The sequence below is a fragment of the Ambystoma mexicanum genome, chromosome 5p (genome assembly GCF_040938575.1).
Source record: "Ambystoma mexicanum isolate Mex_15411 chromosome 5p, UKY_AmexF1_1, whole genome shotgun sequence".
Lineage (NCBI taxonomy): Eukaryota > Metazoa > Chordata > Amphibia > Caudata > Ambystomatidae > Ambystoma > Ambystoma mexicanum.
In genome coordinates, this window is record NC_090930.1 from 843,851,156 (window position 1) to 843,874,850 (window position 23,695).

Genomic DNA, 23,695 nt, shown 5'->3' on the forward strand with positions numbered 1-23,695 from the left:
CTCCGCCCTCTATATCTTCCTTTCTATCTCATCCAGTTCAGCCAGGGTTTCTCTCCTAAGGCCTCCCGTTTTCCCAATTGCCACCCCCCTGATCACCACCTTAAAGGCCTCCCATGTCGTTCCCGTACTGTCTACACTACCCGTGTTGTGCTCGAAGTAGTCGTCTATTGAAGTTTGGATATGGTCTTGGAAATCCCCCTCTAGGAGTGCTTCCGCCCTAAGTCTCCACGTGGGTACGGGGTCTTTCCTGTATGTATGTGCTCATGTTGCTTCCAGTGGGGCGTGGCCAGATAGGGTTTGTGCATGAATGTGTGCCCCAGTGAATTCGCCTAGTGTCTCTTTACCCGTGAATAAATAGTCAATGCGGGTAAATGTCCCGTGTGGGGCGCTATAGTGCGTGCATCCCCTTTCACCCCCATGTACCTTCCTCCAGAAGTCCTCTAGCTCGAGCTGGTCCAGTGTTTTCTGCAACACCCGCGCTGGTGGTGCGGCCCTTTTGTGTTTTTTGTCCGACCGGTCCAGCCTGGGATCCAGTGTGCAGTTCAGATCTCCGGCCCAGATGGTCGTGGCATTCCTGTACGGTCCAGCTGGGGTGTGAGTGGTTTAAAGAAATCTGTTGCGTCGTGGTTTGGGGCGTAGGTGTTCACCAGACACACTTCCCAGTTCTCCAGCATTCCGTGTACGATGAGGACCCTGCCTTCGGCGTCTCTCTCCTGTTTGATGAGTTGGAATGGGATACCCGGGGCGATCCAAGTCGCTACCCCTCTCGCGTAGTTAGAATATGTGGAGCTGTATGTCTGGCCGCCCCATTTCTTGGCCATCTTGGCTTGTTTTTCCGCCGTCAGGTGGGTCTCCTGCAGCATTGCGATATGGACTTTTGCTTTGTTTAGCCATGCGTAGACCCTCAGTCTCTTCACGTAGGCGTTTAGCCCCCTGACGTTCCAAGTCACCACCTTTAGTTCCTCTCGGTTCCTGTGTCTTACAGTTTCCTGTGGCCGCACGTTCCCATCGGCCTGTTTAGTGTGTCCTTTCTGGCCTGCTGGCCTGGGAGGTCCGTCTATCATCTTCCCCCAAATTGTTCCCCTAGTAGCTTGCGGGTCCGCCTTCCCTCTTTACTTCCCCTGTCCTGGCGGTCCGCCCTGCCACCCGTATCCGCTTCTCTCCACCTCCACTCTTCGGTGTTTCACGCCAGATTCTCGAACTTGAGTGCCGCCTCACTTGTGCCCTTGCGTTGTCTTTGCCGTGTCCGTGACCTCCTCGATCATTATGTTTGCCTCCTCTCGTGCCTTCTCTTAACAAACTTAACCATACTACTACAACTACTATGAACCAACGCCCAGCCTCCCTCCCCCTGCTCGGGCCCCACAGCTTTCGAGGTGCCACCCTCGATCCGTGGGTGCAGTCGTCACGGCGTAGTGTCTTAAAAACTGACACTGCTAACTTGTCGATACTTGGGGCCCCCTCTGTGGGTCTTGGCGGTCTAGTGCCGGAGGCCTCGAGCTCCCGGGTTGATCCATTAATTTATGCTTTCTGTTCTCCTTCTTGCCGTATCTCGATTCGGCATGGTGTCCTCAGTGTTTTGTCCGCACCCACATTCCCTTCATCGCCGGGGTGCCTCACGATTCCTCTCGACCCCCCTCTCTTAGTTGTGGGATCCCCTTCTGGTCCATCCACTCCTGGGCGTCTGCCGTGGTCTCGAAGATCTGTGTCCTCCCGTTGTGCAGGATTTTGAACTTGGACGGGTAAAGTAACATGAATTTCACCCCCGCTGCCCGAAGGCGCGCTTTGGTCGGCCAGAACTCGGCCCGCTGTCTTTGCACAAGTGCTGTATAGTCAGGGTAGATGGTTATCCTGGCTCCATTGCGCGTTATCTCCCTGCCTTCCCTCGAGAATGTCAGTATTTTCTCCCTGTCTTCAAAGTTCTAGATCTTCACGATCCTGGGTCTCGGTGGCGCGCCCGGGCGGGGTTTCCGGTTAGAGCTCTGTGCGCCCTTTCCACCACAATGCCTGGGACAGTGTCCCTGCACCTACTTCCTGGAGCAGTAAGTTCTCTACGTAGTCTGTGGGGTCTCTGCCTTCCACCCCCTCCGGCAGCCCTACAATGCGCACATTGTTGCGCCTGGCCCGGCCTTCCGCATCTTCGGCCCTGCGTTCTAGTGTTTTAATCCGCTCCAGTGCATCCGACATTTGTGACTGAGAGGTGGTCACGTTTGCTGTATTGCACTGCACCTGTTGTTCCACCGTTGTCACTCTCTCCGTTAGGTTCCTCGTGTCCTATCTGAGGAGCCCCACGTCCACGATCACTGCATCCAGCTTGCCCTCTATTGAGGCCTTTAGCCCCTCTATGGCCTCTAGGATACTGCCTTCCACTTGTTTGCGCTCCCCTTGCGTAGCGTATGATGTGGCTGTGTCCGCCGCCGCCGTCCCAGGTTGTGAGTCCTCGCTCTTGCGGGCAAATGTCTCCATGCTTGTTTGCCTCCCTCTGCTGCCTTTCTGTTTCTCAGGCATGCTGATGTTTGTGGCCTTGAGTGTCTGTGCTTGGATGGGGGCGTTGTGCCCCTGGGCGGCCTCCATTTTGTAGTCGGTGTTCTCCCTTCCCTGTGTGGGCCCTGCCGCTCCCCAGCACCTCTCTGGGCCTGGCGCGCAGCAGCTAAAGCCTCTCTGTCCAGCTGCAGCCTCGCCGGGGCCGTTACGATTTCCTGCCTCCGCTGTCTCGTCCTTACCGGGGGCTCCGGTTGTGTCTCCGCTGGTTGCTGCTGCCCGCTGCGCTACCGCGGCCCCGGGCCGGTAGCCCGCTTGCCCTCTGCTGTCGAAGGCTGGGACCGGGCTGCCGCTGAGAGGGCGCACTCCAGTAGTACTTCGGTGTGCTGGGGGGCACCCAGTCAGCGCCTCAGGCTGCAGGCGCTGTGCTCTTCCCGTGTCTCGCCCCTCCGCTCTCCTCTGCCGCTATCCTCAGTTGCCTGCTCCTCCTTCACGCAGCGTGGTGGTGTGCGCCTCGTACCACGTCCCTGTTAGGGAGGGAGGGCGGTCAGGTCTGGGGCCTCTCTCGATCTTCCGCAGGTGGTGTGTGGGTATCCGGTGGGCTGCCGTCCGCGCCCCTTCACCCAGCTGTCTGCGTACTCAGCTTCCACTGCCTTTCGGAGCACAGGCGGGTCCTCAGTGGGCCGCGGCCGCCATTTTGTGTGGTGGCCCCACACCTCCGCTTCACCTCGTTTCTGGTCTTTCCGACCTCCGATTTTGTTTGGGCTTTTGCCCGTGCATGCCCTGGACTCTCTGGGTGCCGTTCCTTCGATTTGTTCAGGGTCTCCTGTTGTTTTTTCAGCCATTTATAAGGATTGTGTATGTCATGCGATGAAGTATTGGGTGCTTGACAAATACCCTCCTTGGTTCCCTCCTCCTCCTCCTCACCTGTACTGGGTTCTTCTGATGAACTGTCTGTGTCTATGGCTCTCCTTTCTCTCCAGAGGTCCAGTCCTTTCTTGTTGAGTTTGGGACGAGCTCCTCCGGAGCCCACCTTGCCTGCTGGCAGACAGCAAGGCAGAGGGGGCCCTCAGGGAGTCCGCCCCCAAAACCAGGGAAAAGCGTGGCTGAAAAACCCTAGTGTGCTGGAATGTAGTCAGCACTACGGATGTAAAGGCAGGAGGCTTTCCGTTGAAGAAGATGAGAGGACTACAATTCCCAGAAGACACTGCTGGAGGTGGGCTGGCGTGGGTATCCGGAGCGGCTGCTTGGAGGGATTCAGTAGCCGAGGAATAAGGAAGAGGGCTGCAGGCTGCTGCGGTGGACAGGAGCGTACAATGGCAGCTGTGTGCAAAAAAGGGAGAAGACACAGAAGGCACTCGAGCGGGAGAAGGAACAAGGGGTACTCGAGTGGGGGAAAATGAGGAGAGGAGGAAGCTCCAGGAGGGATAAAGGCTCGGAGCAGAGCGGGCAATAACTGCGGGCGGACAAGAGGAGGCAAGCGGGGAATCAACAGCGGAGAAAGAGAGGAGCACTAGCGTACGAACTTGGCGAGGAAAGCAAGGTTGCAACGCGTCGACTACCGTGTGCGACGCCTATTTGTATGCGTCATGACGGTGACGTGCAGTGCGTGGGAGACTAGACCGCTGGTGGAGGAACGGGATCAGCCCTTCCATTGGCTCCATAGCTTCCATGGAGCGCGTGTCATGACAGTGTAGCGGATCACCCGGGAGCTCTCGGCAACTCGCTCACTCTTGCATGGCCGCCAAGCCACGCCCCCCTGGTGATTCCAAAACTTATGCTACTTTTCTGTTTTCACTCCCTCTCTTTGATCTGCTACCAGAAAGCTGATATGCGGATGAGTTGCTGGGGATGGTGTACAAGTTTTTATTTATAGATACATTTTTGAAATCTTACAACATGAATATCTCATGTTTGCTTGCCCAGATTTTGAAATCTTGCAATCCACCAGTTAATGTAAAAGCTAGGTGTATGTTGAAAATCATAAAAATCAAACCAGATCATTTCAAGATATGCATCATAAAAGCATTCTTTGTGTGTATGAATATGTGTATGAAAACACACCATATTTGGCATGAGTTTTTGGATATTGCTGCCGGATCAGTTACTTGCTAAATTTGGTGAAGTTTCATGGATGAGGTTAAAGGTTATAGAGAAAGGTTTTCTTATTCCCATTTTAAGTGCCATTTACCTTCAATATAGAGCCACCGTTGCGGCAGTGTTAAATTGAAAAAATGTCCACAAAGCATATGTATAAAAAGATTGTTTTATATAATTGGATTTTAATGGATATGCTTTTCTTTTTTTAGTCATTCAGTGAACTCAACTGGATTTTGTTAACCAGTATATTGAGGAGCCATACCTACAACTTGGTGAGTTAGATAAAATAAAACACTAATGGTGGCCCTAAGTGTGTGTCTCTAGGTTGATAAATTCACATAAAGAACAAACTTCTTCACATTGTGCATACAGACCAAACACCTTGTTTTAGTTAGAAGTAAAAGGTCTAGGGTGAGAGATATGCCCTTTGTTTTGACAATATTACCTTCTGAATGTTAGGGAGAATTCTCAGAAATGTGCTTATTTCCCTTCAATTTACAGACCCCCAGCAACTTTGCTGGATTTTGAGGGCTTGTTTATTTCCCCTGGAGAAAGTGTGAGCCTTTTTCCCACTGTTTCAGGTATTTTGATATGTGTTTTACTCTTGTGTTCTTTGATTATGGAGTTTTAGATAACTCCATAAGTAATCATCATTTTATTGTTGTGCCACACAACACCTTCAGTGCAGTGGCACGGGGGTGTCCCTTGGAATCCCTTGGAAACACCTTCTCTGGGATGAACTATTGTTCCCCAGAGAATGTAAAGTTAAATTGACTTTAATAGTCTTTTTAAATTCGTAGACCCAGCACACACCATCTTACAATGGAGTGTTGGAGGGGTTTGCTAGTATCCCCTGTGTCTAAACATTCTTGTAGCAGTCAAATGCGATCCTTTCCTATCAAAATGGCTGGTGGCAGTGGTTTTATAACGAACTACCATGATTTTTCCAGACCGCGAACACCGGTAGCTAAAAATCGGAGTAGCCATGTTTTTCAATATGGTGCCCAAGACCCCCCTGTAAAAAAAGACTCTGGTCATCTTTTTTCGCTGTTCCTTTGTGGAAAGGTCCTTTTTGGGTTTAACTCTGCGTGCCAAACCAGGTTTGGTCCCTTTGTTCGTGAGCCTTTGGCGGGCTTCAGGACTGAAGTCCGCCCATGGCGTCTGAGTGTTTGGGGTGGACAGGAATTGAGGGAGGTGCCTGAAACTCCCTTTGCTTAGTCTTCTAAGAGACCCAAATGCACTCTGGCGTAATTGGCTGGTTTACTGTCCGGCAAGGACAGCCACCTTGCTGGGCGAGTGGCAGCTAGGCTGGAATAAATGGGAGAAAACTTTTTAAAAGGCGAGTCTCCAGGATTGGAAGGCATAGTCGACCACTGGAATGAAAGAACCGAAAATGAGCTGGAAGATGACAGCTGCTGCAACCACTGGACCGTTGGTTTGCCCGGTGAAGCCCTGCTGCAACCCCGAATTGCCAGATCTCCAATCGACAGAGAAGCTCCTTCAAGGACGGCTTCTCCCTTTGAGTTGGTGGGACCAATCAACTCAGCAAACCCCTGGATACCATTCTCAGATCTGGATAAAGTTAACCAGGTGGAAGGATACCAGTCTGTGTTTCGAAGCCACAGTTACTTGAGCTGAAGTGACACCATTTTGTTTGCTCCTACGACGATCCCATGCAGTGCAGAAGTCCCCCAATGTCCTCCCTCTTGTCCCCACAACTGAGGTTCAGGAACAGCGAGACCTGCCGGACCTGCCAGGAACCAACGTCTTCAGCTACATCTTTTTGCTCCACTTTAAGGCACTGTGTTTTATGGTTGAGAGATCCCAACTCTTGCGGTAGAAGTTTGTGAAACTTTCCCAACTCGCAGGCCTAATCAGCTTGTGACCCGACATATATTTCTTTATCGTTTGAACTACTTCTAAAAACATTTACAAAGACTTATCCACTTGTACCAGAACTGTGTTATCCTATCCAAGAACACTAGACTATTGACTTTGGCCTGGCCTATTGAATCGAATTGACCTTCCGGGTACATTGAACCTTTGCATTATCTAAAATAAGTGTTTTCTAACCCCTTTGTACAAACCTATGCTTTTTATTCCTGTTTAAAAGTACTGAAGTGCTATGTCGGCTGCTTTTTCAGGGGAGCGCAAACTGTCTTTGTAACTTAGAGTTTGATACTGCAGTATATTGGTGTTTAATATTGAGTTGATTTCTAATATTGAACGTTTTCTAAATCACTGTGTAAATAAATGTTTAAGTATTTTTTACCAAGAAACCTTGAGTGTAAGTGGCTACTTGAACCATTGTGATTGTGATACTTCTGTGTAACTTCTTCTACTGCTCACATTCCCTCTTGAGATAAGCCTGGCGGCTCAGGTCGCTACCAAAAGTGTGGGATACAGCCTTATACCAAAGGTTGGTTTTTGCTTACACCTGTAGTCCTAATTGTGTGTGGTGTTCCCAGAGGTTACTGCCTGCAATTCTGACTAACACTGAAGAAGGGGGTTGTGATTGGTGTGGATGCTTTGAGGGTAAAATAAAGGGTATCTCCTATTGGTTAGACAAAACACTGCCTAAAATGCCAATACTTGTCCTGAACTGTGTTGATGCATCGTTCCTCTGCAAAGCATTGTCGGAGGAGAATATGTGATGAGTGACATTCTTCTGCAGAGTAAGCCTTTCTTTGACATGCACGCTATTTTTTAAAGTACATTTCATTTTTGGGTGTTATTGTATTAGATTTTTGAAAAGCAATACTTTCTTAGATGTCAAACATATTGAACTCTGTTTTTAGTATAGTATGACTTATATTAGGTCTTGGTGCCTGAAATTAAATAATCAAAAATGGTTTTCATGGGATATTGAACATTTTGCTTTTGTTTTAGCAGCTAAATATGGCAGCAAAGAAAAAAGAACTGCAGCTTCAGGTGTGTGCAGCCTTTAATAGTACATGCCCTTACAGTTAAATGTATTGTCTTATTGAATCATTTAGAGGGCACTTGTCCTTTTCTTTTCAGACTCTAATAAGCACTGATGAAGAATGGAATGCTATGATGGAATCTGACGGCATTACAGGTATCCTGTTTTTAATGTACTTATATATAATATATGTGTGTTATAATGTCTAATCACGGTTGCCATTGTTCCAAATTTATTTTCGTTCATGTTCAGTTTGCAAATCTCCAAGAATAAGTTTCAGTTCTGGAAATCCTTGTTTAGATTGATTAGTGGTTTTACTCTATCCAAAAACAGAATCCCTCTGCCCTTAGCTGTGAATAATATAGATTTCAGATTGATTGTGAAAAGATATTGCTTACCACTCAGATATAAATATTTTGAATCAACAGATTGATTTTAAGATGTTAAATCTCAAAATAATGCTTGCTTCGTTAGTCAGTGAGATTGATTTGCAAATTTCTGTATGTATGTTTACTTCTGAAAATACAGTTAAACGACAAATTACTTTTTGTATATGAATAGCCCTTATTTAAACACTAAACACATCTTAAATGAATACTTGGCAAATGGATTTCTAACTCATATATTTACAAAGGTACAAAAGAGTGTGGGAGACCCTCTACTGAGAACGAACATGTGTCAAATACCCTGTTATGTGGAATTTCTTCGACTCAGGAGGGTCTGCAACCGCGTTTTAGCTCACTTAACCCTTCACAGAGGAGAAATATCGATTTGCATATATGTCTGCCCCCCTACCCCACAAGGGCAGTCCAGCAATGAAATGCTAGGCAATTCTCCTATGAACAAGAGTACCATCAGCAACCTCGGACACGTGTTTTGGCCTTGTTGGGCCTCCTCAGTGAAGTGAATCTAAGCCTCTCTAAGGCACAGTGCACAAGGGGAATCCAGACGCAGCTTAGAAAGGCACAGCTTCACCTCACTGAGAAGGCTCAGCAAGGCCAAAACACATGTCTGCGGTTGTTGATGGTACTCTTGTTCAGAGGAGCATTGCCAAGCATTTTGGTGCTGGACTGCCCTTGTGGGTGGGACCAGACTTATATGCAAATGGATATCTCTCCTCTTGTTACAGTTACAAGGAGCTTCAACGTTTTACTGTCAAAAGCAAACACATTTTTGTTCACCTAGGACAACAAGCCTACTGTATAAAGCAGTTAATAAAAAAAGTAATTTTACACAAAAGTGAAATTAAAATAATCTCTAAAGTATTTCTAGTAAATGGATTTTTCCAACACATGGTCCTCTGCGGATTCATAATATTATGAGACTCTTAAAAAGTGAAATTTAAAAAATCCATAAATTATCTCTAGTAAATGGATTTTTTCAACACATGAGCCTCTGCAGATTCATAATATTATGAGAATCCTAATATTCATAAACAATCTCCGGTCACAAAGCTGGATCCCGTAAATGGTTAATAGGTATTTTTACTAAAATATTCTAACAGAATGCATTCCCAAGCTGTTTTAATTGTATCAACATTTAACTGAAGGAGCCAAAGGGGAAAGCTCTTCCATCAGAGCCATGAACACAAAAACAGAACAACGATCCAATGACAAACCAATTATATACCAACCATACTGATAAATGTAGATTTTAAGATGTATGACAAAATAGTAGCTATAAGCAATATTAAGCTTTACTCATTCAATGTGATAAAACTGTATTTACCCAGAATGAAAATCTGCTTTCCAGCACCAAACTGTTTTGAAACATGTTAAAGACTCCAATCAAGTGTTCCCACTAGGTCAGTGCCTTGTCTGGGATTGCTCAAGGGAAGCCCTTATTTATATATTTTTATGACACGTTATCCTTTGGATGATAAACCCTTATATAACGCCCCTCTCTTTGAATTCCCCTGACCTCACTGAGCCAAGAAGTAGGTTTGTTTTGCAATTTAAGAGATTAATTGAATAATTAAACAATATATATATATACCACACTTTTATAATAAATTAATATTTGATATCCACTTAGACATATGACAGTGAGTGATCAACAATGGATGATGTTATACTAGCACACTGGTTTAATTACTTAGGAGTAGTATAGAGGATAAGGTAGCTGAGAATGCTATATATGGTACAAGGAAATGCAAGGTGGAAAAGAAGCAACACAGGAATAAACTTGATATGATTTCAGCAAAACATAATATAATCACTTTTCCCCTTTTGGCAATTCACCCCCCTCTATGCAATGTAAGGAGATGGAAGTAACACACCCAGTCTTCAGGAATACAATCACAGTACAATACAAACTCAGTTCCCCCCTAGCAAGCTTAGAGAAACAGGGATGATTTTAAACACAGGCAAAGTACTTTAAAGGCGGTATGCAAAGAAGGGAAAAATATGCTAAAAATTATCTTAATTCCCTCTAGAGGTTCAGGGTGAGTGACAGATACTTTAAATCAGTTCAGGATCACCTTAGCAATGCTCTATGAATGATTGTCAGGTTGCAAACGAATTTCAGCAAAGGAAACAAAAGACAAATATTTTTACCCGTGGCTGAGGTGAAGCAAAATGTCAAATTGCGGCAATTTGATCACGTGCGTCGAGCGCAATTACGGAGGCATTATAAGGAGTCGGTGTAAGGCTCGTTGGAAAGCTTAGAATCACGGCTTTAAAATAAAAGTTAAATCACGCTTCTATCACAAACGGTTCAAGAGATACGGACGATTTTGTGAAGGTCGTTTTTCAGAAATTAAATTTTAAAGTTTCAAAATGTCAGATGACAGTTTTGCAGCTTTGAATCAAAAGGACACCATTTCTAGGATGCAGTTCTCAATAGGTTAAAATAGTTAGAATTAGATTATATTAAACTAAGAGATTGGGTTTCGCACAGTTCTGGCTGAGTACTCACTCTATATTTTGGAAAGGAATGCGACTTTGTCACAGATCGGGTCAGGATTGGCTGCGGTTCTCTCGCCACTGGGTACTGGTTCTGCGCACAGCGATCTGGGTCAGCTCTCAGCACTGCACAGTTCTGGTCTCTCTGGATCTCTGGTCTCTCTGGATCTCTGGAGATTGATGGATTTGAAGTCTGGAGTCTCCCGGCAAAGCGTCCCGCAAGAAAGTGGAAAGTGAATGTTCCTGCCTGGCTTCCAGTGGCTCTTTTTATGTCTTTTGAAAATGGGTGTGGATGCTAACTTTCTTTGCCCAACCCACTCACGATTTGATAGGACAAGGATTTCTCTTTGACATGATTTGAGAAGGGAACAGTGAGTCAGAGTGATGAGGTAGGTTTATGGTCAGAGGATCCTCCCCTTGTCAAATTGCACACAAATCTATTTCTGATCCAAATACCCATTTATCTATGTACCATTTTTCTAATATTATCTGTCCAGTTAACATATTTTCTGTAGCACCAAACCATCCGATCCCTGTCTTTGTAAGATGTTGTGTCAACTTTTGACAGAATTCTGCCCTTTTCATCCAGATAACGACCTCTAAACTTTTCCAGATTGTACACAAACATGCACAAGGAATATGGGCATCAGATGATAAAGTGTCAGATTTTTAACATACAGACATTTGGAGTAATACCTTATTTTCCACTACTATCCCCAAGAACATACCACAGAATCCTAACACCTCTTAAAATGTACACAGAAAAATCACAAGAATAATGATATTAATTATATAATTTTGACAAGTCCGTACTATGAATTATCCATCTTTTTAAAATGATGCTCTGGCCCCAAAGGGGTGTGGTTTTCCAAAGCACATGGTGGAATTTCTGGTTTGTCCACTTCCCCCAAGCTCAGCTTGCTCACAGATGCAGTGCCCCTTCCCGTTTCCTTCCAAGAGGAAGCCATTTACGACCCCCCCTAATTTAACATTTGCCTGGGCCAAGGAAGGCTCATTGTTTAGTTTCCTGTAGTCCCCAGGTGCCACTCCCCTAATTCAATCAGAGAGGTGTCATCTCCTTTAGGCAGGGGCAGCAGAATGCAGCCAGGCCTGGGAACACAGCTGCTGATCAAGTTTCAACTCATGTCGGGGGTAGTTGTCAGGCAGAATCCAATCTCTTTAAGCCAGGCTTCAGCTAAATGTCACTTTGGTTCCCAGTTTTCTACGTTCAAACCAAACTTGCAATTTTTACACATGCAGCTAGAACACTGATTCTAAGTTCAAAACTATGACATTTAACAGTTGCAAACTATGTGACACTCAACAGTAGGTCACTCATTTATTCTAAACATTTCGATTTTAGTGGATTTAAACCCAAATTCACTTAAGCTGCTGACATCCCCAGCTATTTTCAATACATACATTAGACAATTACTTCCTTCAAGTCATTTCAGAATATAGTTTTACATTGTATCCACCTCTTAGTAAGTCTTTCTTTGGCCTGGTTTGGTTCATTTGTTCAGTTTTACGCAAGTGTCTGGTGGTTTTAAAACGCCATCTTTCTAGTAGTGGTGAGCACCAGTATTGCATCCCTTTTTGACATTAATAACAACAGATTTTGAACAGCACCATATTCCTTAGCACTGATTTCGCTCATGGCGCTTTTGGCCCCTCACTCTCACACTGGTGGGTGGCAGGTCACGCGACCATTTTGTTGTGCGCAAAGACTGCACGGTTCTCCTGGATTCTGGCACAAATGTGGGCTTTTCCGCCCTCTTGGATTTCCTAAGCACACAGCACAAATGTTGTAGTCTAATAACTTGAACGTGGGTCAAGAAACCCAACAAGCCCCCCCGCCCGACTGCACTTTGATTTCGAGTCAAGGGGGAGTCGGGTGCAAAGGATGTTTTGATCCACGCGCTGGGATGTCCGCATCATCTTCTTCCAACTCCACAGATGGCACAGTTCAGCATCTTTTCCTCCATCCACATCTTAGTCATTACTTCGCTGGTAAAATGGCTACCTCTGTCTGACTCAATCCTTTGAGGTAGACCAAAACGGGAAAAGATGTGGTTAATCAACAGGGCAGCTGCTGTTTCTGCCTTGCAGTTTGGGGCCGGGAGACATTCCACCCACTTGGTAAACAAGCATGTGACCGTCAACATGTACTTGTTTCCTCTAGACGAGCGAATCACAGGGCCTACGAAGTCGATTTGCAAATCTGACCATGGCAGTGCCATCCCCCTCTTTTGGAGAGGCGCCCGGTGTGTGAGGGATGTTGGCTGAAATTGTGCACACACAAGACACCCCTTCAAGTATTGGTCGAGGTCCTGCCCCATGTATGGCCAGTATGCAACCTCTCTTAAGATTTCCAGTGTTGTGTGAAACCCCCTATGACTGGCAGTGGCCGCATCATAGGCGTGACTTAACATCAGACTTCGGAATGAGGTAGGAACCATCCACTGATCATGGCTAGCTTGGGATTTCCTTACCAACAAAACCGTCTTTGATTCGAAACATTTTTGGACATTTCATCAACACTCTAAGGTCCGCCTTCCCAATGTAATCGGTATCCGTCAGGGGAAAGTTCTCAGGGTCCTCAATGTGTTGGTAAAATTTACCAATTATTGGATACCCCTTCTGAGCCGTAATTAAATCAGCATCAGGGATCTCCTTACTCCATTGTGCAGTTGAAAGATCATTGTGAGCATTTGTCTGGGACCTAGTGATAGCAGTGAGCGGATTTTGCCCAACAGGGACTCTATTTCTATTAGATCCCCTTGTATGGCCCCGGTTTTGGCCAGCTGATCAGCTAAGTCATTTCCAGTTTTGTCTGGTCCCTCTACTTTGGAATGACTCTTGATCTTCTTCCAGTAGATGGCCATCCCATTCGATGTGACCAGATCATCAATATTTTGGATTAACTTCCCATGTTTCAGGGGTTTGTTATTAGCACATAACATGCCTCTGGTTTTCCAATTAACCAGGTGCTCCACGAACCCGTTCTGGACATAATCCGAATCTGTGATTATGACCAGTTAGTGGAGTTGATGTTGGACAGCAGTGAGGATGGCTTGATGCACAGCCATCAACTCTGCTACTTGACTACTTCGGGGACCAATTTTGTACCCAGCGGAGGGTTCGGGGGACTCATTCACCCATGCATTCCCTACGCCGGCCACCAGTTCTTTCTCCCCGTTGTTGTCAACATGGTAAGAGCATCCATCCACATAGACAGTGGGCATTCCCTCACACTTGTCCTCTTCAAAGACTTTGTGTGGGGAATTAAGGTATGCCTCCATGTTGTCCTTGATTTTTAGACTTTCGTCCTCGAGACAGTTTTCTCTGGCACAATCATGCAAGTCAGCCAGACCTTGTGCGAGGGGCCTCTTCTTGTTTTGGCCATGTCTGACCTCCACAGGAAAGCCGTGCATTGACAGAATCCAGGAAGTAATTCGGGAATTACTCACATTTCCGGCCCGGATTCTGTCACTTTGGAGATATTGCAGAGGCTGGTGTGGAGTCTCCACTATGATGTGTTCCCCCAGGATGAACAGGCGGTAATTCTTCAATGCCCACACCGTTGCCAGGAGTGCCTTCTCACAATCGTTGAATTTTTCTTCCACAGAGGATAAAGTTTTGCTCGCATAGGAGATTACTTTATTGACCTTGTCATGCTTTTGGTATAATACTGCCGTCAAGCACGTATTAGAGAACCCGGTCTCCAGGAAAAACTCCTTGTTTCTGACAGGGTAAGCTAGGCAAGGCGCTTGTGAGAGGCTTCTTTTGAGTTGTCTTACTGCCTCAGATTGTTCTGGACCCCATTCCCACTTGACCCCCCCTTCAAAAGATGAATCAGGGGTCTGGTGATCTCTGCGTAGCCCTCAATGAACTTTCTGCTGTAATTAGTCAGTCAAAGGAGGCTCCTTAGTTCCCGCAGAGTTGTGGGGCCTTTCAGTTTCTAAAGTGCTTCCACTTTCTTTTCCTGGGGACAGAGACCCCGAGGAGTAATCTCATGCCCCAAGAAATTAACACAGGTTCTACACCACTGTGCTTTCTGAAAGGAAAGATTTGCTCTGGCGGCCCTCAACTGTGTCAGAAAACTAACGGATCTCCGCTGTGTGTTCCTCAACAGTTGAGCTTTTAATGAGGACATCATCTACATAAGCCAGGTTACCCCTGGCACCCAGGTCGGGCATGGCCTTATGTAGGAAAATGTTGAATTCATTGCCGGAGTTGAGGTATCCGAAGGGAGTTCGGGTCCATGTGTACTGCTGGCCCCCAAAGGTAAAAGCCAGTTTGTATTGGTCCTCCCTACTGACAGGCACGGTCCAGTATCCATTGGTCAGGTCTATTGCAGTGAATACCTGTGACCCCTGAATCTGGGCCATCCCTTGGTCAATGTAGGGCAGAGGCCATCGGGAAGTATGGACCTGTTTGTTGAGCTCCCTAAGGTCGGCGCAGAGTCTCCACTGGCCGTTTGGCTTCAATATTCCCAGCACCAGATTATTGAAGGTGCTGTGTACTGGACGGATTATTCCCCGGGACTCAAGGTTCTTAATTATTTCAGTAAGGGACTCCATTGATGCGAGAGGCAAGCGATATTGCTTCACAAACACTGGAGTCATTCCAGGGTCGGTGGGAATTGTTGTTGTGTGGATGTCGGTGCGACCACAGTCATATGAGTCTACCGCAAAGAGATCTTGGAAATCCAAGAAAACTTGTTTCAACTTTTGCTTCTGTTCCAGAGTCACACAGGCATCAGCTAGGTTGACTCTCTCTTCCAACATCTGCCTGAAGCCTGGAAAGACTTCTGGTTTGGCTATCTCAGCGGCATCCTCCAGCTGGGTGGAGAAGTCCCTGGTCAGAGTGCTGATTTGGACTGGGGGCTTCCGGTGGGAAAGGCAGCCCTCATGGACCTGGAAAATCACCTCATCCCTTCTGAAGTCACAAGTCCCATCCTCCTTATCATAATGGCAGGAAGTGTACACCAGGAAGTTCCCCCCATGCCGGGTGAAGATCCTGTCTGGTGTTGTATTGTCATCACTGTCACTGTCAAAACAGTCCTTGGGGATCGGTCCTAACAGTTCATTTCCTAGATCAATGGAGAAATGTCGGTCATCAACCGCCATTCCAATAATGGTGCCTGCGGCTAGAGTGATACTCTTTAAGTCGCTGTTATCCACCTCTATTGGAATGGTGTTATGCTCTATATTGACTAATGGTGTTGGGTTTACCCCCAACCCTTGCTGTTGGAGAGAAGCATTTAGATGTATATAAGCATCAGAGGTTTTCAATTTTTATCCTCTTTTAACTTTCAGTTCCAGGGAGAATTGTCGGGTCCTTTCTGGGATGGTGACTTCCTCTTTAATCTGAATTTCAACTGCATAAGGTAGCAATTGAGCTGACCTAAATGCTTTTTCTGGATCATCAAAGCCCATGGGATTATCCGCTAATCGGGACCAAGCTTTGAAGTTTATTAGGTCCAAACTAATGGCAAACCGATTGAGAATGTCACTGCCTAAGTAAAAAGCGGCAGTGACGTCTCGCACGACCCAACAATTATGGACTATGCTCTTGTTGTCAATGGAGATTTTGAGCATACACCTGCTTGACAGGAGATGTTTGGAATTGGGTGCTTCCAGGTCCATTATCCATTTGTCTATCAGTTTGAATGTGGGAATGGATGGATCTTTTGGGAGTTGGCGGAACATGGCTTCGCTGATGAAGCTCGTACCGTTGTTCACACGCACTCGGGCGAGAACAGAGTCCTTCCCATCATTTAACTGAACAGGGATGAACAACTGCTCTCCAATTTGCTGATTTCACATCTTTCTGGACTATCGGAGTGGGAATGTCTGATTGTGGATTGGTAAAGAATTTCAGAGTATTTCCTTCCAGTGTGGAATACCACCTTAAACTGGAAGGAAGGTTGATTTATCAGAAATAGAAAGGACCCCCCATCACCAGTCTGTTGTCCTACTGCTATTACTGTCACGTCTGGAATTTGGTTGTTCTGGAAGTGAAATTCTACTTGGTCAGATTTTTGTTCAACCATGTGGCAGGTGCCGTTTAAACTAATATGGTTGACACTCTGTTTTAATTTTATTGGTCGGCTAGTCTGGGTCAAGAGGACCTTGTTTACGCAATCTATTAGGGATGACAACCTTCTCAGGATGTCATTCCCTAGTAAACAAGGGGTGCCCTCTGGAGTCACTACTATGACTGGGTGTTTCACCTTGTGTCTCCCCATTTTGATGTCCAAATCTGCAGTCCCCTCGACGGGAATTTCCTTCCCGTCAAAGTTCTGGAGTTGTCCAGGAAGAGAGGTGAGAGGAATACGGGAATTCTCCCCCCTACCTGAATTCAGTTAATCAAAGGCCCTTTTGGACAAAAGAGTAGCTTGGGATCCAGTGTCCACCAGTGCCAAAATTGTACCCTGTCCCTGTACTTGTACCGGGGCATAATATCTTCCCTCCTTCTCCTCAAGGGGGCACAGATAATGCACATTTTTGGACAACTGGTGGGCTAATTTTCTGGTTTTGGACATTGAGAGAGAAGAAATTTGGGCAGAATTCTGTGGAGAGCCTTGGGAATCTGAAAGAAAAAGTTTGCAACTGGATATTGATGCGGTTTTTGGTTCCCCTGGTTCCGGTTCTGGGACGCCCCCCCCCCCCCCCTTTTGGATGCAGTCACCTGGATGGGTTTGAACCAGGGGTTTTCGGTCTTGTTGGTTCTGGGATAGAATGATGGGCGGCGACAGCTCAATCCCCACATCTACCCAGTCTGGGTTGGAATCCCTTGGGACCCATTTTTCCTTGGGAGGAGTTCCACCATCTCTGAAGGAGAAGATCCTTTTCCCAGGATCCTCTGAGGATCCCTCTCCCTCAGATTGGAAGACCTGTACCTTCTCCACAAAATGTGTCTGTTTGGGTCCTTTGTTTCTCCTACCTCCTCTTTGCTCCTTGGGTGGCAGACTTTCAGGGGTAGGAGATTTTGTTTCTGGTTCCTGGGTTTCCAGGGGCTGTTTACAAGTGGGGAAGGAAGCTTCCTCCAAGGCTTTACACCCCCCTTCCCCTTGTTTCTCCTCCCTGGGAACCGGTGGGTTATCGGGGTGCTGCCCCCGTCATTGTTCTGCAGCACCAGGCCCAGAGTTTGGGGCATTCTGCGGTGGCATACTCTTCTGAGGGATCTGTTGAGCCCTCAGTATGTGACCCAGATCCCGTGCCATATTGTGGACCTGGCGCTCAAGTTGGGAAACCCGCTCAGGCTGATACGGGCTTCTGTTTTTTCCCCTGGCCTGATCCCAGGAAGGTAGCTATCCCTTCTCTGGTAGTGCCCCGGGTTGGGAAGATTTGGGTACCCCTCCATCCTTGGCCTCCCCTCTCCCGGATTAGGTTGTCTGGGCTCAGGGAATTGCGGAAAGAAGGATGGATCATTTTGGGGTTGGAAATTGGGTGGATACCTGGGAAAAAAGTTCTGCCCAGTGTTTGGGGAATTTCTGCCCTCCTGTGGGAAGTTAGGAGGGAAGTTCCCTGGGCCAGGTGCTTGGCTTGATCCCCCCCTTGGGCTGGAGGAGTCCACACATAACCCAGGATTGGTCTGCTTCCCTTATAGCGGGGACTTACATAGTCAGGGGAGCGGGGGACCCCATTTGTGGGACTACCTCCTTGACTCCGTGTCTGTGACTGGCCCGAGGGCCTTCTGGGCTGTGAATTATTTGGTGCAGGCAAGTTTTTAGGTCCCCCCATCTCCAAATCTAAAACGGGGGCAACCTTTACCTCTGCCACCTTGGCAGCAGCAGGGGTGCTGTTGATTTTGGGGTTTTTGGGCTGATTCTAATTTTCCACCGGTTTCTGCACCTCATAGATGCGGGTGGCTTGCTCAATGACCCAGTCTAAAGATCTTTTCTCGTGAAAATCTCTCACGAGCTGGGTCATTATGTATTTGGGGAGTGCATGGAAAAATGTGTTGATGAATTCTCTGCTGTCCGTGCGCACCCTTCTGGTGGTCTGTGCAAAGGCACGCTTCAATTCTTGCACAAATTCTTGTGGGGCCTTATTCTCCCCACATTGCAAATTGTAGGCTGCCTTGCGAGCCTCTTGGGGATTCCGGTGAACAGAAAAACGTTTCAAGATGGCCACCCTATATGTGGACCATCTTGAATGGTTTTGGTCCTTCTGCCCCGCAAAGAAACTGTGGAGTATTCTGGGGAGAATGTCCATTTGACATACTGAATGCAGCTACTGCTGTCCTTCAAATGGAAAGTCTCCATCATTTGCTCATAGAGCTCCAAGTGTTCTCAAACAGAATACTTAGCGTTCTTGTGATAAGGCGTGATGACACTCCTTATTGCCTTCATCTGCTTTAAGGGGTCCTTAAGCAAGGCCCTTTTTGCCTTATTGGCCTTTTTGATTCGGGTAACCCTGGTCCACTCATCCTCTGACTCAGAGGCACTGCTCCCAGAGGTGCCCGTCTGATCTTCCAGGCTCTCCTGGATTCTGCGAGCCTGGGAATGGCTGGCAGAATGTGGGGACCTGGTCTCCTGTGTCCTGGGCCGTTCAGAGGAGTCTTCAGATCCCTACTTGTTGCCAGGATTTGATGGGTACCCACCCCACTGACCTAACTGGGCAGAGGTTTTTGGGATGCCCTTAGTGGGCCTACTCTCCTGGGGTTCCCCACTAAATTGCACTGTGCTTAGGTGCCCATACCCGGATGCCCGCCCATCCATTCCTGGGAGGTACTGGCCTATGAACCCCATACTTTTGGCCGGATAGTAGTCTGCCCTCCCTGTGGCCCTGTGCGCCAGGGGACATGGGGGTGGCAGAGTCCAAGGACTGGGAGAGATGAAGGCCTCTGGTACTAGGGCTCCTGAGGTTATGCTCAGGTGTTTCCCTTTCCCAGCTAACTTCATCTCTATCAGCCATTGCTCCCTGTTGCAATGCAAGAGCCTGCGCTTTCAGTTCCTCAGTTAAGGCCTTACTAGACTCTATCAGTCTCTCCTGCATGGCTACCTGTTGCTGGAGCCTATCATTGTGCTGACAGAGAGCCTCATTCTCTCTCTGTGCCTCCTGATTGGTCCTGGAATACTGGGCCAGTCTTTGCTGCAGGAGGGTTACCTCCTGAGTCCCATCCCTACTGGCCTGCTCCTTTCTTGCCAGAGCATCTTCCACCCTCCTGGTGTGCTCTAACAAGTTCTGATGCTCTTTTTGGAGGTCACCCAGCCCCTGGAGGGCCAGGTGATTTCCTTCGATTTTTTTCTTTCTTTTAATTGGCAGACTTCCTGGCCTAAGGTGTCCCTTTCCTGACTAAGAGCCTGCATCTGTGCCGCCAGGTCGTCCCTCTGCCTTTGAAAGGCACCAGCTTTCTGGCGTTCTTGATCAAACTCTGCCTGGGTATCCAGGTCTTTCAAAATCAATGTATTGCTTTCCTCTTTCTCCCTATCTAGGTGGCTTTGCAGGGTGACTACCTGCTCTGCGCATGCCCTATTGAAGTCCAGTTGTTGCTCCAGCTTTTTCTGGCTATGCAGTAGGGCGTCCAAACCTTCTTGGTACTCCCTCTGCAAGGCCAGAAATCTGTTATCCTGGTCAGACTTTTCCTGTTGCAGGATATCCATTTCCTCCTTTATTTTAATAGTATACTGCCTACTATCATTTTCTGACTCCTGGCTCCTCTGCAGCCTCTGCTCAGAAGAGACCAGGTCAGATTGGGCCTTCTCTAATGCCATCAGTTGCCTATTTGCCAGAACTTGGCCTTCAGCACATTTGTCCTGTATGGCTCCCATATGTAAATATAAATATGCCGCTACCCTGGCAATCTTGTTGTGCTCATCCTTGGCCTTAGGGGCCATATATAGTTCACTCAGGTCCACATGTAAGGGTCCCTGATCTCTCCATATATCTGACCCTGTTTCAGTGATCTGGGGTGCGATTCCCTGCAACCAGACCGCCTGGTCCTGATGAGCCCACTCACCTCTCACAAATAGCTTATGTAAGAGGTGTTCTCTGGCTATTTTGATATCTACCAAGGTCGTCATTCTGGAACTTGATTTCCTTCCTGACTTACAGAAGCTTGTATTTTATTTTGCAAAAGAGACCGTTTCCTTACAGCGTTCCTTTGAGGGGTGTTTTTACAGTGTAACACGGCGTGGTGATCCAACGGAATTTATATATTCTGTCAGTTAGCACACTGTATTAATCTGCACAAGTGATAGATCTAATCCAGAATCCCCGGTTACGAGCCCCCACTCTGTTAAAGACTCCAATCAAGCGTTCCCACTAGGTCAGTGCCTTGTCTGGGATTGCTCAAGGGAAGCCCTTATTTATATATTTTTATGACACGTTATCCTTTGGGTGATAAACCCTTATATAACGCCCCTCTCTTTGAATTCCCCTGACCTCACTGAGCCAAGAAGTAGGTTTGTTTTGCAATTTAAAAGATTTATTGAATAATTAAACAATATATATATATATACCACACTTTTATAATAAATTAATATTTGATATCACACTTAGACATATGACAATGAGTGATCAACAATGGATGATGTTATACTAGCACACTGGTTTAATTACTTAGGAGTAGTATAGAGGATAAGGTAGCTGAGAATGCTATATATGGTACAAGGAAATGCAAGGTGGAAAAGAAGCAACACAGGAATAAACTTGATATGATTTCAGCAAAACATAATATAATCACTTTTCCCCTTTTGGCAATTCACCCCCCTCTATGCAATGTAAGGAGATGGAAGTAACACACCCAGTCTTCAGGAATACAATCACAGTACAATACAAACTCAGTTCCCCCCTAGCAAGCTTAGAGAAACAGGGATGATTTTAAACACAGGCAAAGTACTTTAAAGGCGGTATGCAAAGAAGGGAAAAATATGCTAAAAATTATCTTAATTCCCTCTAGAGGTTCAGGGTGAGTGACAGATACTTTAAATCAGTTCAGGATCACCTTAGCAATGCTCTATGAATGATTGTCAGGTTACAAACGAATTTCAGCAAAGGAAACAAAATACAAATATTTTTACACGTGGCTGAGATGAAGCAAAATGTCAAATCGCGCCAATTTAGTCGCGTGAGTCAAGGCCAATTACGGAGGCACTCTAAGGAGTAGCAAGTCGGTTTAGGGCTCGTTGGAAAGCTTAGAATCTCAGCTTTAAAATAAAAGTTAAATTACGCTTCTACACAAACGGTTCAAGAGATACAGACAATTTTATGAAGGTAGTTTTTCAGAAATTAAATTTTAAAGTTTCAAAATGACAGATGACAGTTTTACAGCTTTGAATCAAAAGAAGGACACGATTTCTAGGATACAGTTCTCAATAGGTTAAAATAGTTTGAATTATATTATATTAAACTAAGAGATTGGGTTTTGCACAGTTCTGGCTGAGTACTCACACTATATTTTGGACAGGAATGCGACTTCGTCACGGATCGGGTCAGGATTGGCTGCGGTTCTCTCGCCACTGGGTACTGGTTCTACGCACAGCGATCTGGGTCAGCTCTTAGCACTGCACAGTTCTGGTCTCTCTGGATGTCTGGTCTCTCTGGATTTCTGGTCTCTGGAGATTGATGGATTTGAAGTCTGGAGTCTCCCGGCAAACCGTCCCGCAAGAAAGTGGAAAGTGAATGTTCCTGCCTGGCTTCCAGTGGCTCTTTTTATATCTTTTGAAAATGGGTGTGGATGCTAACTTTCTTTGCCCAACCCACTCACGATTTGATAGGTCAAGGATTTCTCTTTGACCTGATTTTAGAAGGGAACAGTGAGTCAGAGTGATGAGGTAGGTTTATGGTCAGAGGATCCTCCCCTTGTCAAATTGCACACAAATCTATTTCTGATGCAAATACCCATTTATCTATGTACCATTTTTCTAATATTATCTGTCCAGTTAACATATTTTCTGTAGCACCAAACCATCCGATCCCTGTCTTTGTAAGATGTCGTGTCAACTTTTGACAGAATTCTGCCCTTTTCATCCAGATAACGACCTCTAAACTTTTCCAGATTTTACACAAACATGCACAAGGAATATGGGCATCAGATGATAAAGTGTCAGATTTTTAACATACAGACATTTGGAGTAATACCTTATTTTCCACTAGTATCCCCAAGAACATACCACAGAGTCCTAACACCTCTTAAAATGTGCACAGAAAAATCACAAGAATAATTATATTAATTATATAATTTTGACAAGTCCGTACTATGAATGATCCATCTTTTTAAAATTATGCTCTGGCCCCAAAGGGGTGTGGTTTTCCAAAGCACATGGTGGAATTTCTGGTTTGTCCACTTCCCCCAAGCTCAGCTTGCTCACAGATGCAGTGCCCCTCCCTGTTTTCTTCCAAGAGGAAGCGATTTACGACCCCCCTAATTTAACATTTGCCTGGGCCAAGGAAGGCTCATTGTTTAGTTTCCTGCAGTCCCCAGGTGCCACTCCCCTAATTCAATCAGAGAGGTGTCATCTCCTTTTGGCAGGGGCAGCAGAATGCAGCCAGGCCTGGGAACACAGCTGCTGATCAAGTTTCAACTCCTGTCGGGGGTAGTTGTCAGGCAGAATCCAATCTCTTTAAGCCAGGCTTCAGCTAAATGTCACTTTGGTTCCCAGTTTTCTACATTCAAACCAAACTTGCAATTTTTACACATGCAGCTAGAACACTGATTCTAAGTTCAAAACTATGACATTTAACAGTTGCAAACTATGTGACACTCAACAGTAGGTCACTCATTTATTCTAAACATTTCGATTTGAGTGGCTTTAAACCCAAATTCTCTTAAGCTGCTGACATCCCCAGCTATTTTCAATACATACATTAGACAATTACTTCCTTCAAGTCATTTCAGAATATAGTTTTACATTGTATCCACCTCTTAGTAAGTCTTTCTTTGGCCTGGTTTGGTTCATTTGTTCAGTTTTACACAAGTGTCTGGTGGTTTTAAAACGCCAGCTTTCTGGTAGTGGTGAGCACCAGTATTGCATCCCTTTTTGAGATTAATAACAACAGATTTTGAACAGCACCATATTCCTTAGCACTGATTTCGCTCATGGCGCTTCTGGCCCCTCACGCTCACACTGGTGGGTGGCAGGTCAGGCGACAATTTTGTTGTGCGCAAAGACTGCACGGTTCTCCTGGATTCTGGCGCAAATGTGGGCTTTTCCGCCCTCTTGGATTTCCTAAGCCCACAGCACACATATTGTAGCCTAATAACTTGAACGTGGGTCAAGACACCCAACAAACATTTGGTTTATTTTTTATTGGTTTTCATAACAGAACAAATA

At 46.2% G+C, this 23,695-nt stretch overlaps 1 protein-coding gene across 1 annotated transcript in view; it reads left to right on the forward strand.

Annotated features, from left to right (window-relative positions):
• Window positions 1-23,695, forward strand: part of NME8 (NME/NM23 family member 8) — a 2,398,321-nt gene that overhangs the window by 55,377 nt on the left and 2,319,249 nt on the right. Inside the window, exons 2-4 of the mRNA XM_069613833.1 lie at window positions 4,791-4,853; window positions 7,471-7,512; window positions 7,603-7,660. Of these exons, the coding sequence (XP_069469934.1) occupies window positions 7,480-7,512; window positions 7,603-7,660 (91 nt within the window). The 5' untranslated portion in view covers window positions 4,791-4,853; window positions 7,471-7,479. The remainder of the gene's footprint in view (window positions 1-4,790; window positions 4,854-7,470; window positions 7,513-7,602; window positions 7,661-23,695) is intronic.